The sequence below is a fragment of the Cricetulus griseus genome, chromosome 8 (genome assembly GCF_003668045.3).
Source record: "Cricetulus griseus strain 17A/GY chromosome 8, alternate assembly CriGri-PICRH-1.0, whole genome shotgun sequence".
In the NCBI taxonomy this organism is placed as follows: Eukaryota; Metazoa; Chordata; class Mammalia; order Rodentia; family Cricetidae; genus Cricetulus; species Cricetulus griseus.
This window is the reverse complement of record NC_048601.1, coordinates 53618739-53634175: the sequence shown is the minus strand read 5'-3', so window position 1 is coordinate 53634175 and position 15437 is coordinate 53618739. Positions and strand designations below refer to the sequence as shown.

The window sequence follows — 15437 nt, the reverse complement described above, 5'->3', positions numbered from 1 at the left end:
TTCAGTCTCTGTGAGCCCCTATGAGTCCAAGTTAGTTGGTTCTGTGAGATTTCTTGTGGTGTCCTTGGCCCCTCTTGCTCTCATAATCCTTCCTTCCCCTCTTCCACAGGGTTCCCCAAGGACTGCCTAATGTTTGGCTGTGGGTCTATGCACCTGTTTCCATTAGTTGCTGGGTGAAATCTCTCTGATGACATTTGGGCTAGACAATGATCTATGAGTATTGCAGAATATCATTAAGGATAATTTTTTTTCTTTTGATGGTGATGCTTTATTAAAGTTAATACTTAGAATGAAAAGAATGAGAAAAGTGGATGGCTGTTTTCTGGTGTTCAGCTAAGTGAAGAATGAAGACCCCAGGGCTGGAACTGCAGGCAGGGAGAGGAGTTTGTTTGTTTGCTTGGTTTTAATTGGCATTTTTTAAAAATTGGCAACTAAAACAGTTAAGCCAGTCTTGTAGGATTTTGTTTGTTTTGTTTTGTTTTTTAGTTTATCTATTTTGTTCGTTGAGTCTCACTCACAAGTTTGTGAAGATGGGCCTTTAGATTGGGATTTTTTATTTTTAAGATGGCAGTTTGAAACGACCCAATAATGAGGCCTGCTTTTACTGCAGGACACTCTTCTGGGACAGAGGGCTCTGTAAAGTGCTTCATTTTGTTCTGTGCAAGCCCTAAAGGCTCTTTCTTCCAGGAGTATTATGAGGCTTGGGCGCCCGCTGCAGGACAGAGGCCATTAAGGATAATTTCATTAACATTTTTTGTTGTTGTTGCCAGTCATGTTTGGTTCGATCCCAGGTCTCTGGGCTGTCCAGCCTCTGGGTCCTGGCCCTCCAGGCAGTGTCAGAGGTGGTCTCACTTTTCATGGTATGGGTCTCAAGCTGGACTAGTCATTGGCTTCTCACTCCCACAATTTCTGTGCCACTTTTACTTCAGCATATTTCATAGGCCAATAAAATTGTAGGTCAAAGGTTATGTAGCTGGCATGGGGGTCCCAGTCCTCCACTGGAAGACTTGCCTGGTTACAGAAGGCCATCTCAGGCTCTGTATCTCCCATTGCTGGGGAGTCTTAGCTAAGGTCATTCTCATAGGTTCCTGGGAGTTTCCATTGTGCTAGGTTTCTAGCTTATCCCAGAGATGCTTCTCATTCCAGGTTTCTTTCCCAGTACTGTCTCCCTCTATCCTCCCCCACCCTATCCTTCCTGTTCCCATGCCCACCCTCATCGAGACCTCTCCCCAGTCCACCTGTGGTGTCTATTTCCCCTTCACAGTGAGAGTCATGTGTTCCCCCTTGAGCCTTCCTTGTCACTTAGCTTCTTTGGGTCTGTGGATTGTAGCATGGTTGTTCTTTACTTTATAACTAATATCCACTTATAAATGAGTACATACCATGTTTGTCTTTCTGGGTCTGGGTAACCTCATCAGAATAATCTTTTCTAGTTCCATCCATTTGCTGGCAAATTTCATGATGTCCTAACAGCCGAGTAATACTCCATTGTGTAAATGTATCACAATTTCTTTATCCATTCTTCAGTTGATGGACATCTAGGCTGTTTCCAGTTTCTGGCTATTACGAATAAAGCTTCTATGAACATAGTTGAGCAAGTGCCCTTGTGGTGTGGTAGAGTGTCCTTTGGGTATATGCCCAGGAGTGGTATAGCTGGATCTTGAGGTAGGTTGGTTCTCAATTTTCTAAGAAACTATCATATTGATTCCCAAAGTGGCTATACAAGTTTGCACCAGCAATGGAGGAGTGTTCCCCTTACTCCACATCATTGCCAGTGTGAACTGTCATTTGTGTTTTTGATCTTAGTCATTCTGAAAGATGCAAGATGGAATCTCAGTCATTTTGACTTGCATTTCCCTGATGGCTAACGATGTTGAATGTCTCTTTGTTCCTTTGCCATATGATATTCCTCTGTTGAGAATTCTGTTTAGATTTGTACCCCATTTTTAAATTGGATTTTTTTTGATGTTTAGTTTCTTGAGTTCTTTATATATTTTAGAAATCAGCCCTTTGTCAGATGCAGGGTTAGTGACGATCTTTTCCCATTCTGTAGGTTGTCATTTTGTCATATTGATTGTGTCCTTTGCCTTATAGAAGCTTTTCAGTTTCATGTGGTTCCATTTATTAATTGTCAGTCTTAGTGCCTGTCTCATGTGTTAATGCATTCAAGGTTATTTCACACTTTCTCTTCTAACAAATTCAGTGAATCTGGTTTTACATTGAGGTCTTTGATCCACTTCGACATGAGTTTTGTGCAGTCCGACATCCATTTAGACTAGCACCATTGTTGGAGATGCTTTCTTTTTTCCATTGTTTATTTCTTGCTTCTTTATCAAAAATTAGGTGTCCATAGTTATATGGATTTAAGTTTGGGTCTTTGATTCAGTTCCATTAATCAACTTGTCTGTTTTTATGCCAATACCAAGTGTTTTTTTTTTTTATTATTATTACTATAGCTCTGTAGTACAACTTGAAATCAGGGATGGTGATACCTATGGAAGTTCTTTTTTATACAGGATTGTATTTCCATATGAAGTTGAGTATTGTTCTTTCAAGGTCTCTGAATAATTGTGCTGTGATTCTGATAGGCATTGCATTGACTCTGTAGATTGCTTTTGGTAGGATGGCCAGTTATACTATGTTAATCATACCAATCCATGAGAATGGGAGGTATTTCCATTTTCTGATATTTTAAATTTTTTCTTCAGAGACTTGAAGTTTTTGCCATACAGGTCTTTCACTTGTTTGGTTAGAGTCACACCAAGATATTTTATATTATTTGTGGCTATTGGAAAGGGTGTTGTTTCCCTAATTTCCTTCTCTACCCATTTGTTGTTTGTATATAGGAGTGCTACTGATTCTTTTTTTTTTAGTTTATTTTCTGTCCAGCCACTTCACTGAAGGTGCTAATCAGCTGTAGGAGTTCCCTGGTAGAATTTTTAGGGTTTCTTATGTATACTATCATATCATTTGCAAATAGTGATACTTTGACTTCTTTTCCAGTTTGTATCCTCTTGATCTCCTTTAGTTGTCTTATTGTTCTCACAAGAACTTCAAGTGTTATATTGAATAGATATGGATAGAGTGGACAGCCTTGTCTTGTTCCTGATTTTAGTGGAATTGCTTTAAGTTCCTCTCCATTTAATTTGATGCTGGCTATTGTCTTGCTGTATATTGTCTTTATAATGTTTAGGTATGTCCCTTGCATTCCTGATTGCTCCAATACTTTTATCATGAAGGAGTGTTGGATTTTGTCAAAGACTTTTTCAATATCTAATGAGATGATCATGAGGTTTTTTTTTCTTTGTTTATATGGTGGATTACATTGATAGCTTTTCATATGTTGAAGCATCTCTGCATGTCTTGGATGAAGCCTATTTGTTTATGGTGAATGATCTTTTTGATGTGTTCTTGGATTCAGTTTTTGAGTATTTTATTGAGTATTTTTGTGTCAATGTTCATGAGGGAAGTTGTTCTGTAATTCTCTTTCTTTGTTGAATCTCTGTGGTTTGGGTGTTAGGGTAACTACAGCTTTGTAAAATGAATTTGGCAATGTTCCTTCTGTTTCTGTTTTATGGAATAATTTGAAGCATATTGGTATTCTTCTTTGAAAGTTGGCCCTGGCCGTGGGCTTTTTTTGGTTGGAAGACTTTTAATGACTGATTCTATTCCTTTTGGAGTTATAGATCTATTTAAATTGTGTGCTGATATATTACTTGTGATTTATTAAAGCTTGCCTGAGGATTCAGAAAGCAAAGCCAACCACAAGCTATAGAGGATAGGCAATGGTGATATACATCTTTAATCTCAGATGTCACACCAGTTAGCCATAGAAGCTTGGCAGTGGTGGCACACACCTTTAATCCCAGGACTCAGGAGACAGAAGTAGATGAATCTCTGTGTGAGTCCAAGGCCATCCATATCTACACAAGATTGAATCAGTCTAAAAGAGAATTAGAGCTTAATGCTGGACAGACTCCAGAATTACCTGGGCATGCTTGGGGAATTGTCTTGATCGTATTAACTGAGATGAGTCTTATGTGCTTGATAACAGCGAGGTTTTGGCCGGTATGTAAATGAGGAAGCTGCTCTTAAAAGGAGTCTCTGCCTGTCTCTTAATGCCTGGGAAACAGAGCTCACCCAAGAAAATGCTGCTATCAAGAAATTGCTTGTCTCTGTTCTTTATGTTTCTAAAATCCACTTTTAAGTTTTTGTGAAGTTTTTATGTGGGAGTTCATAAAACTATGTGGGCACCATTTGTAATGATACTCTTTCCGCCAGCCACCTGAGTTCCGCCGCCATGTTAGGCCCCCAGATAACACACAGAGATTAATATTAGTTACAATGCTGCTGGCCAATGACTAGGATTTCTTATTTTCTAGCTCTGTCTTAAGTATCAACCATAACCATTAATGTATATATTTTATAGAAGACTTATCTTATCAAGGACACCAGTGGCATGCGTCCTCTCTTCCCAGGATTACATGGCGACTCTTCTTTACTACATTTCCCAGAATCCTCCTCAACTCCTAGCCCTACCCATCTTGCTTCCCTATTGGCCAACAGTGCTTTATTTATCAACCAATAAGACAAACATATACACAGAAGGACTTACCCCATCAAGCAGCCTATGCATCTGTCACTCTCAGCTTCCTGATTGTGGATGTGATATGACCACTTACTGCAAGCTTTAAGCCTTGACTTCCCCCACCATGAACTGTGGCCACAATAAACCCTTTCTCGTGTAAGATACCTTTGTTGGGCTATTTTATCAAAGTCACAGAGAAGAAACTAAGACAGTTGCTAAGCCAGCAGTGTCTTTCAAGGGTTCCATCAAATTCACTGGTACAGTGAATTGTTATTCTTTTAATGCCTCCAGCATCTGTAGTGGTTTAGCCCTTGTCATTCTCATGGGGATAATATTTATGTTTCTGGTCTCTTCCCTAAATGCAGGTTTTGTTAGCAGTTGGTCGTGAATCCTGTACAAGAAAAATAGGGCTGGAGAAGATCGGGGTCAAAATCAATGAGAAGTAAGTGTAGGGTCGTGGCACTGTTACTGTACATAACCCCATAAAACCTTTTTAAATTGCTAAGATATAAAATTCTGATGCCTAAAATTTCTCACCATAAGTATCAATTTCTGGATCAACCAATTAGGGACTCTTCGCACAAGCCTTGAAGGTCTCATGTATTCAATAGCAATCCAAACACATATTCATAGAAATATGTTCTCCCACTGTCTGTGATTTAGAGTGAATTTTGATGTCTTTGATCGGTCAGAGAGAAAAATTCTGAAGCCCTGGAGGTGATGGCAGGGAATGTGAAAGCTTTAGATTGGCAGGAAGCATGGTCTAAGCCATTGTCTTCTAGGTCACTGGACATCTCAGTGTCCGGGCTGTGGAAGCTTCCATGTTGCTGATCTGCAGTCAGCAGTATAGGCGTTTACTGTGTGCTTTCATCCTCACTCTACCAGGAGTGGCAAAATACCAGTAAATGACATGGAACAGACCAACGTGCCTCATGTCTATGCTGTTGGGGACATATTGGAGGGAAAACCAGAGCTCACACCTGTTGCTATACAGGCAGGCAAGCTGCTAGCTCGAAGACTCTTTGGGGGCTCTTTGGAAAAGGTAACATTGTTTTCCTGTTATTGACCTATGTGTGTCTGCGTATCTCTCTGTGTGTCCATCCCCTATATATGTGTTTATATGCATGTGTATGTGTGTGTTTCTCTGTGTGTATCTCTCTCCTTCCTCCCTGTCTCCCCCTCCCTCCCCCCTCTGTGAGTGTGTATATATCTTCTGTGTAAGTATAAGTGTATATGTGTGTATATCTGCATGTGTGTTTGGAACTGAAGTCTGGGTCTCATCAATGCTAAGTAAGTGCTCTATCTCTGAGCTTCATCCCCATCCCTGAGACAGTATCTTGATCAAAATTAGGATTTCAAAATTAGTAAGTAAAGGTTCTTAGGGATAATTTGCAGTTGAATTACTACTGACCAAAGAGTTGACAAAACTTGTGTTTGTTTTACATCACTGGCCTGTCCTGTGATAGTGGAAAATTACTGTGGGTCCAGCCCCAGGACTCACCAGATGGGTGGAGGCTGAGTCCTGCAGGCTGAGTCCACAGATGTCAGTTCACAGATGTGGTTATGTGCCGGAGTGCTTGTGAGCTAGTTGCTCCAGGGCAGGAAAAGATGCCTGAATTATCTGACAGGCTGGAAACAGGCTTCATAAGTGGCCTGCTGCAGCTGACAATGGAGAGTGACCCCTCCTGAACAGGACACAAGCCTTTTACACTGCTTACTTGATAAGCCCCATTCACTTGCAATTTCACTTATGTCTTTTGCAAGAGGAAGCAATGGACTTTTCTAGTAGGGGTATCATCAGATAATAAATAGCTCAAGGTTTGTAGGAATAATAGTGTGTCCTCATGGGGTTTCATCCTTGGGAGGAAAATATTGCTGTCAGTAGTACTGGGGACCTGTGGTAGGGCTAGTAGATGACAAGGCATGGCTCTGCTTTTGTCAGCTCACACATATCCTCAGTGTACTTGGGGTGTGCCATGGGCAGAAGGCCATGTGTCCCTCAGCTTCATTTAGAAGGGCACCAGACAGCAAAGATACTGCTTAAACATCTCACCTAGATGCTCAGGTCTCTCCAGTTGCGCTACTCAGCCCATTCTCCTCTTTGAAATAATTGAGATAACTCTATATACACTCTCCTCTTCTCTGCGTAATTTGAAGACAAATCAGCCTAATTTGTCTCTAGCTGCTGGTGTGTGGGTTGCTTAAGTACAGTGATGTCCACCTTTTCGACTCAGTTCAGATGCTAAGAACTCAGCTGAAGTTCAGCAAAGTGGGAAGGTGGGACAGTGGTTAAATACTTGTCACAAAGTGCAAGGACCAGAGTTGGGTCCCCTCAAAACCTGTGTGTAGTGGCACGCCAGTAATTCCAGCCTTGGGAAGTGGGAATGGGATCCCTAGAGCAAGCTGGCCAATATGACCAGCTGTACCGCCAGCTCTGGGTTTGACTAAGAGACCCTGCTGAGATTGATAAGGTGGAAGAGTGATAGAGGATGATTCCCAGCATCATCCTCCGGCCTCTACATGTACACACATGAAAAACATTCAATCCCAAGGTCTGGAGAGTTGACAAACTCAGTAGTCAAGAGCACCCATACCTCTTGGAGAGGACCCAGGTTTGATTCCCAGCACCAGCATGGTAGCTCACAACTGTCTGTAAGTCCAGCTCCAGAGGATTCAACACCCTTGTCTGGCCTTTGTAGGCATCAGACACACACGTGGTGGAGAAACATATTTTGAGGAGAAGACCCACACCCATCAAATGAATTAGTAAGTGCATTTGGGGCACACTCACTCACATGCTCACTAGCACATTTAGTCTTCTCCAGTCTTCCATCAGTTGGCTCTTGGAACCACCAAATCCCTTTTGCTCTGACACTGCCTTTTCTGAATCCATGTCGTAGAAACGTGCTGGGAAGCAGGTCATAGGAGTGTTGTGTGTTTCTCTTCCAGTGTGATTACATTAACATCCCAACAACGGTGTTCACGCCTCTGGAATATGGCTGCTGTGGGCTGTCTGAAGAGAAAGCCATCGAAGTGTATAAGAAAGAGAATCTGGAAGTAAGGATCACATCTCCTCCAGAAGCCACCCTTCCTTCCTTGAAGCCACTTTTTATGTTGTAATTTTGCAAGTCTCTTTCGTGCTAATGTTAGAGAAATCATCCTTCTCTCCGGGAGAATTTGAAGTGAATTTGTCTCACTCACAAAGTGATAAAAAAAATAACACAGCTTTGGCGAGAGGGCAAGTAGGGTGTGTGAATTGGGACTGTCCAAGTGTGTGTGGGGTGCTCTGGGCTCTGCTGGGCTCAGTGGCACAGGTGATGCACTTCATCTTGGGAGGCAGAATGGTTCCATGTCTTCTGACCTGGGTTTGGGGTGGACGTGCCGCTAGGTGGGGTCTCAGTTGTCACCTTCTGAGCCCACACAGGAACTAGTCTGGTGCTGTGGGCCAACAACACTCTACATGCTTGAAAATGGAGTTTTGCTAAGAGGAGGCTGTTTCTTCCTCTGACTGATGGCTGCACAAAGCAAAAGTGACATGTTGCTGGCGTTTTGGGAACCTGGCTCCAAATGCAGCTATCAATGTGCCCCAGGTGTGGCCTGGGGCTTCCAGGGCTGCAAGCTGTTTTAGTCTGTCACCGCGCGTGTGCGTGTGTGGGGAAACTAAAGAACACGTCAAGGAGTGGGTTGCATGCAGGGTTAATATCAGCCTCTCTCTCTGGTCCAGGTGTATCACAACTTGTTCTGGCCTCTGGAGTGGACGGTCACTGGCAGGGACAACAATACCTGTTATGCAAAGATAATCTGCAACAAATTCGACAATGTATGTAGATACATGGATGCTGCGGTGTCTGTTCTACTCTATTCTACTCCATTTTCTCTGGGGATTGGGCCCAGGGTTTCATTTGCACACCCTCTACCCCAGGCTGACCCCCAAACCTCATACCCTCTACCCCGGGCTGCCCCGCCCCCCCCAAGCCTCATCCACTGTGGTTTTAGAATGCAGCTTGGATTTACGTGAATATATAGAATGCAGCTAGTTGGATTTCTATGACATCTTTAAAGATAGAATTGGTGCAAGAGCGAGCTCTCAGCTGATTACAGAGGCTGAGGCAGGAGCAGATTCCCAGCTGGGTTGGGCCTGTCAGGCAGTGAGAAGCTGGCCACCCAGAGTCAACAGTTTAACCCTGATGGTTTAGAACTGTGAAGGCTAACACTGGCCACCATCCAGCACTGTGCATGGTACATGTTTGGGTGGGCTTCACCGGTGGTATGCCATGTTGGAGTGCCGAGGAGAGGCACCCACAGAGGGTAGCAGGCAGGTGCAGACAGAGCTGAGATATGTCCTGTGCTTGGCTCTGTCATCTGCGTGCATACTCCCTTTGTCTGTTGTCATAGATGATCAGAATGGAGGCCAGACTCTGATGAAAAGGCTTGTCAGTGGACAGCCTGTGGCTCACTGCTACCCTGGACACTCACCATGTCCTGCCCTGCTGACAGCCTCTTACTAGCCATTCTTGAGCTCTGCCTAGTGTCAGGAGCAGGCCGCTGTTCACTAGGTCCACAAACCTTCCTCTAGGAAGACCCAATGCCTTGGGTACTCCAGTGCAGGCCCTTAGTTCATATGTGCAGTGTTTGTGTGGCCCTGTCTCAGTGTAATCCAGAAGTCACACCCTACCCACAGACTCCATAATGGGGTAGGGTTAGGGGGGCGGATTGACTCCATTAGTAAATTAGAGTATGAGTTAGTTCTGACCACATTTTGCCGGCTCCTTTGAGAGGCTGTTCTCTGCCTAGTTCCTTTCCTGTGGGAGACCTGTATATCTTAGCTGTGAACAGCAGGGAGTGGATTTCTGTTTATGACCCTAGGCTTATGGGAATTCTCTGTTCTGTCCCTGCATTAAAGGAGCGTGTGGTGGGATTTCACCTTCTGGGGCCAAATGCTGGTGAAATCACACAGGGATTTGCAGTTGCTATGAAATGTGGGCTCACAAAGCAGCTACTGAATGACACCATTGGAATCCATCCCACATGTAGTGAGGTAAGGAACAGGAAGGTGTGTGTGTGTGTGTGTGTGTGTGTGTGTGTGTGTGTGTGTGTGTGTGTGTGTGTGTGTGGACAGCCTTAAATGTCATTCCTTAGATACTGTTCACCTCTTTTGGAGACAGGGTGTCACACGGGCCTGAAGCTTGCCAATAGGCTAGGCTGGCTGGCCAACAAGACCTCGAATGTACTTATCTCTGCCTCCATGGCACAGAGACTTTACAAGCATGTGCTGTCACACTCAGTGTGGGTTTTAGGGCTTGGATTTGGGCCCTCCCCTTGCATGGGTAGCTCTTTACCCACCAAACGTCTGTCTTCCCAGCCCTGTACCCACTGAGAGTCTCCCTAAACCCCAGTGAGGTTCTTTGAATGGGCTTCACAGTTATGAAACACATTGTCAGAGTTTTTAAATTCTAATATATTTTATATTAGCAACCTAATTTAACGTGTTCTATAAAGCAGCAGGGACATTGCCATATGTTCTTCCTTGTAAACAGGTATTTACAACGTTGGAAATCACCAAGTCGTCAGGGCTGGACATTACTCAGAAAGGCTGCTGAGGCTAGCCCTGCTGTTGTTGTGTTCCCCCTGTCACACACTCTGTCTCTGTGCCCATGACATCTGCTTGGGCACTGGAGGACCAGTTCTGGGCTTTCTCCTGACACAGAGATGAGAAGGTGGCAGAGGACCAGCAGCAGCGGCATCTGTAGTCTCCACTGACTGCATGCAGCAGCCAGGCTGCATCTGTGACGCCTTGGCTCGTAACCCCTGGAGGTGAACCAAGGCTGACTTCTGCACGTCAGACTCGACTACTGCCCCCCCCCCCTTGGATGTCACAGTGAGCCCACCCGCTTTCCCAGTTGCCAGTTCTTTGACTTTGTTTCTATGAAGATATTGTATTTTTCAGTGTGGACTTGTCTGTAAAGAGACTTGTGGGTCTAGAGTGCTGCTCTTATGGATTCATGGCATCTGGAGAGCCAGGTTAGAGCAGTTGGCTGCATAGGACTGCTGCATTAGCCGGAGGCCCATGCACTGTGTAGCCTTTAGAAGGTACACTTAACCTGCTGTCAGAAACCTGACTCATACCCCATCCCTTGCACATCTGAGGATGAGAAGCCTGAAGCCAGTCTCTCGACTAGCAGAGCACCGCATGTAAGAGAAAAAAATGTCGAATGGTTTTTCCATGTTTATCTTAAGGGTACTATTAAAAAGATTTTACTACAGTCTCTGTGATCTCATTTCAGCCTGTTAAACATGACTTTGTCATGGTGTAATGATAGGGTAGTTAATAAAGGTAACCCCAAGGGTTTCCCTCGAACTTAAACACGGCAGCATCGAGCAGGCCTTTGGAGAGGGTGGGTGTTTCTTGGGTCTTTCTGCAAAACTTCAGAGGAACACAGTGGCCCAGTGCTGGGCTATTTGCAGCCACCCACTCTCTTGAGTGTCACTAGCCATTTGAGCAGAGTGTCACAGGCTTGCATGGTTCTGTGGTCAGAATTTCTAGATATAAAAGGGTTTTGTTTTATTTAAGTTTTGAGACAAGGTCTGGGTTTGGGAGAGTCAGGGAGGCCATGCAGCCAGAGGTGTGGAAAGTAAAGGTATTGGGTGTATCCCCTCCAGTTAAACACACTGACTAGTGCCCAGACAGTTGTTTTTTTTTTACTTACTTCATGTGTGAGTATTTTGCTTCACGTATGTCTGTGCACTGTGTGTGTGCCTGGTTCCCGCAGAGGACAGAAGAGGGCATTGGATCCCTTGCGGCTGGAGTTACAGATAACTGTGGGCCACCATGGGGGTGCTGCTAACAGAACTCTGCTCTGGAACAGCAGCCAGTGTTCTTAACCACTGAGCCATGTCTCCATCTCCAAGACTGTCTTCTTCAAGTATGAATGTTTCCTCAGCGTGTCTGCTTTGAGTGGCTAGTGACCAGGAATGACCACATGAATGCTATCTGCCATGTAGAAAGACTTTGCAGTTGAACTCGGCTTGTCCCTTAAGAAACAAAAGCAGCTGAAGCCTCTGGTGACTTGAGAAGCTGTGTTTGTGGGACTAATTAAACTAGAAGTGAGTGGGTGGATGCTCTTAGAACCATTGACAACAGTGGCCTTCGTTAAAGCCGCAGTACCAAGCAGTCTCTTGTGAATTCAGCCCTGGCTTGGGCATATGGTGGTGGTAACTAGCCTGTGTAGGGCCTGGCGCACTCTACCCTTTGAGTTTGCATCTGAGTAGGGATGCCAGGTAAGGTGAAGACACAGTTACACGAATAGTTTTTTGTCAGATCTTGAGAGGGTGATGGACACAGAACTCTCCAATGATAAACCAAAAGGGCCCATTTCCAGAAGAAACCCATGGGGGAACTGTCCCCAGGGAGAGCCATGTGCAGAGCCTGGTTCCCTAGTGGACTCCCGACTTCTCCAGTGTGTCCAGGCAACAGGGCAGTATGTTGTAACAAACAGGACCTGGTTCATGCTTGGGTGATGAGAAAGATGACCCTTATGGAAGTATGGTGGTGTGAATAAGAAAGGCCTCCACAGGCTCATGTATTTGAAGACTTAGTCATCAGAGAGGGATGCTACTTGAGAAGGATTAGGAGGCGTGGCCTTGCTGGAGGAAGTGTGTCACTGGGGGTAGCTTTTGAGGTTTCTAAAGCCCAGGCCAGGCTCGGTGGCTCTCTCTCTCTTGATGCCAAGGATCCAGATGTAGAACTCTCAGCTACTTCTCCAGCACCATGTCTGTCTGCATGCTGCCATGCTCCCCACTGTGAGAAAAATGGACTAAACCTCTGAAACTTTAAGTCATCCTAAATTAAATGCTTTCTCTTATGAGTTGCTATAGTCATAGTGTCTCTTTGCAGCAATAGGACACCGACTAAGACATGTAACTTGCTGCATCTTCTCATTAAGAATATCACTAAAGGGCTGGAGAGACAGCATCAGCTATTATTCTAGAGGTCTTGAGTTCAATTCCCAGCACCCAGTAGGGCGTTGGTGGCTCATGCCTTTAATCCCAGCACTCGGGAGGTAGAGGCAGGTAGATCTCTGTGAGTTTGAGGCCAGCCTGGTCTATAGAGCAAGTTCCAGGACAGGCTCCAAAACAGTACAGAGAAACCCTGTCTCAAAACAACAACAACAACAACAACAACAACAACAACAACAACAAATTCCCAGCACCCACTTGGTGCCTTGAAACCATCAAAACTGTAATGTCCTCATCTGGTATGTAGACACACATACAGTCAAAATACCCCTATATAAACAAATAAATCTTTAAAAAATGTTAAAAACTTAAATAGAATTTAAGAGACCCATCTCACTTAGTATTTCTTGGGTGGGTAGATCCATTAGCACTCCAGGTGACCATACATTGGGTCTTGCAGCAGCCTAGATGGGGCTCTTGCCCCTGAGCTGGCCAGGCAGGAATGGCGTCAACTACCTTTTCCTACAATGGCCACCCTGCCAGTCTCTCCTAGGAGCCTCATCCCCCTGTCACTCTGGCCCGCCCCGTCCCTCCTGCCACTAGGCAAAGGCCCTGCACCTCTTCACACAGCTTCTGGGGCCCATGCTTTTCTGTTTGACTTCTAGGGAATTAAATTTGTAGAGTAGGAACAACTAACCAGCTTATCTATTGTGAGTTCTGGTCAGAACTCCACCCAGTTTTTCTGGGTGGACCTATTCCTTGGTTTTTATCACTGCGCAGGTCTGACCTTCATTTCTGGAGGACTTTTGCTGGATAGGGGACCCCATTTGACTTAGGTTTCCCATCAGCATTGTAAGGATGAAGTTCTGGCCATCTTGTCCGTCACGATGGTGACTGCATCATACCACCTTGTTGATTTTCCCCTGTGTGTACCTGCCCCTGTTGCTTCTTAGCTGCTCTTAAGACAGTTTGGTGTCCCCCTTGCCTGGAAGAGAAGGCCTTGTCCCAGGGCCTCCTGGTGGCTGCCTGGATCCACAGATGGGACCAAAGTTTGTTCTCTGCACACAGAGGCCCTTTCCATTTTCTACAAGCATCTCACTTTACCACAGCTGCTCTGAAATTAGTGGGATAGCAAGCCTCACCGACTTCTGCTCTTCTCTTCCTCCACAGCTCTGTGGGTGGAGGATTCTTACAGGATACCACAGTAATCCTGGCTCATGACCTCTCTCTCTCTCTCTCTCTCTCTCTCTCTCTCTCTCTCTCTCTTTCTCATTCTTTTTTTTTTCTGTGTAGCCCTAGCTGTCCTGGAACTAGCTCTTGTAGACCAGGCTGGCCTCAAACTCACGAGATCCACCTGGCTCTGCCTCCCGACTGCTGGGGATTAAAGGTTTGTGCCACCAATGCCCGGCTCTTGCCTTATTGATAATTTCTACCATCTCCCCGGGAAAAGCTGCTCCAAGGCAAGTGTGAATCTCCAGGACAATAGTAAAACTGGGCCATCCGAGAACAGGCATGGTGATGCCTCAGCAGCTGATTTGATGAACGGAAAGGTACTGTGGGTACACTGTGAGATGGGAGAAGCCACACCACAGGTGGGGGGAGCAGGGAGGTGGGAAAGTCTGTTGAGAGTGGAGCATAATTTGAACCAATGGACTGTGTATCACTGGTCTTCTATTTAATATTTTCAGGCTGCAGTTGGTGAGTAACTGAAGCCTGGACAACTTCCTGCAGGGAATCATGGTTGATGTTTCTTCCTTCTTATCCTTTCTGGGCTTTACTGGGCTTCTTGGGTCAGTGAGTTGATGTCTTACTCCCCCCCACTTTGGGAAAATTCCCAGCCATTTCTTCCTCAAATATTTCTTCATATGTTTTCTGCTTGTAGAGTTCCAGTCATGGATGCATTGAACCTATTGTTTCATATATGTCAGTTTCCTTTTGTTTCTGCATTGACTTGCCCCTGCCTCTTTCCCTTGGTGCATCTCACCTGCTGCTAAACCCCTAGCATAGATTTCTGTGGTGTTGTGTTGTATCTGTGGGTTTGGGTTTTTGTTGGTAGAACTGCCATGGTTCTTTCTTTTTTTATCTTTCTTTTCAAATTCCCCATCTATTCTCATATAGCATCCACCCTTTCTCTTAGGCCATCTGGTGTGTTTATAATTTAAAGGTCTCTATCTATTTCCCAGAGCTGGGCTGTCCTTGTCTGGCTTTTATTGAATGTTACTCTCAACAAGTTACATTTTCTTGTGTCTTTGCACACTTCCTAAGTCCATGTGCAGGTGTGATGTATGGCTGTGCCCAGAAGACAGTGCTCATGTTCCCTGTCCACTTCATTGTGGGTGGCTCAGTCCCTCCTGATATAGTCAGACAGGGTGTGGCCACCAAGGCTCTGGTTAGAGTCAATTCCTGACCTCCATATTTTGAGGGTGTGATAGGGCCTAGGGTCTGGAAGACCCTAGTGGCCTCTGGGATGTCAGCTAAACCCTGCTTTCTGATGGCAGAGTATTCATGCCTTGTAGTGGTTACTGGATTGTTTTTTTTCTCTCCAGTCCTGCCTCTGATATTCTATGTCCTGATAGCTACATGGCCTGAGCCATCATTGGGTCACTGCAGGATATCTCGTAAAAGCCGAGAATGCCTTGAAAGGATGCCACTCAGCTCCACCCCAGCCATTTCAAAACCTTTCTGTGTCAGGATGGATGGCAGTGGCCCACTGTTAGTATTCAGGCATCTGTACTGGCCTGTCCTTGGGGTTCTGACAGGATACACCCTCAGCTGCAGCCACTAAGAGCACCACCTGTGCACATTGACTATGTTCCCTTTTAAAAGGGCCCTGCCCACCCCTCTCTCCCTCTCTCCTTCCCTCTCCCTCCCTTCCTCTTCCTCTCCCCCACCC

The 15437-nt window shown here is 45.1% G+C and overlaps 1 protein-coding gene across 3 annotated transcripts in view; it reads left to right on the top strand.

The window, feature by feature from the left end:
• Txnrd3 (thioredoxin reductase 3) overlaps positions 1–10188 on the top strand; it is a 34025-nt gene extending 23837 nt beyond the window's left edge. For 2 of the 3 annotated variants that reach the window (XM_035448780.1, XM_027428848.2), the window contains 6 exons: positions 4954–5030; positions 5474–5630; positions 7538–7645; positions 8313–8408; positions 9492–9626; positions 10126–10188. In XM_035448780.1, the coding sequence (XP_035304671.1) occupies positions 4954–5030; positions 5474–5630; positions 7538–7645; positions 8313–8408; positions 9492–9626; positions 10126–10188 (636 nt within the window). The remainder of the gene's footprint in view (positions 1–4953; positions 5031–5473; positions 5631–7537; positions 7646–8312; positions 8409–9491; positions 9627–10125) is intronic. The other variant, XM_035448779.1, reaches the window with a different exon arrangement.
• Positions 10189–15437: the final 5249 nt, after the last annotated feature.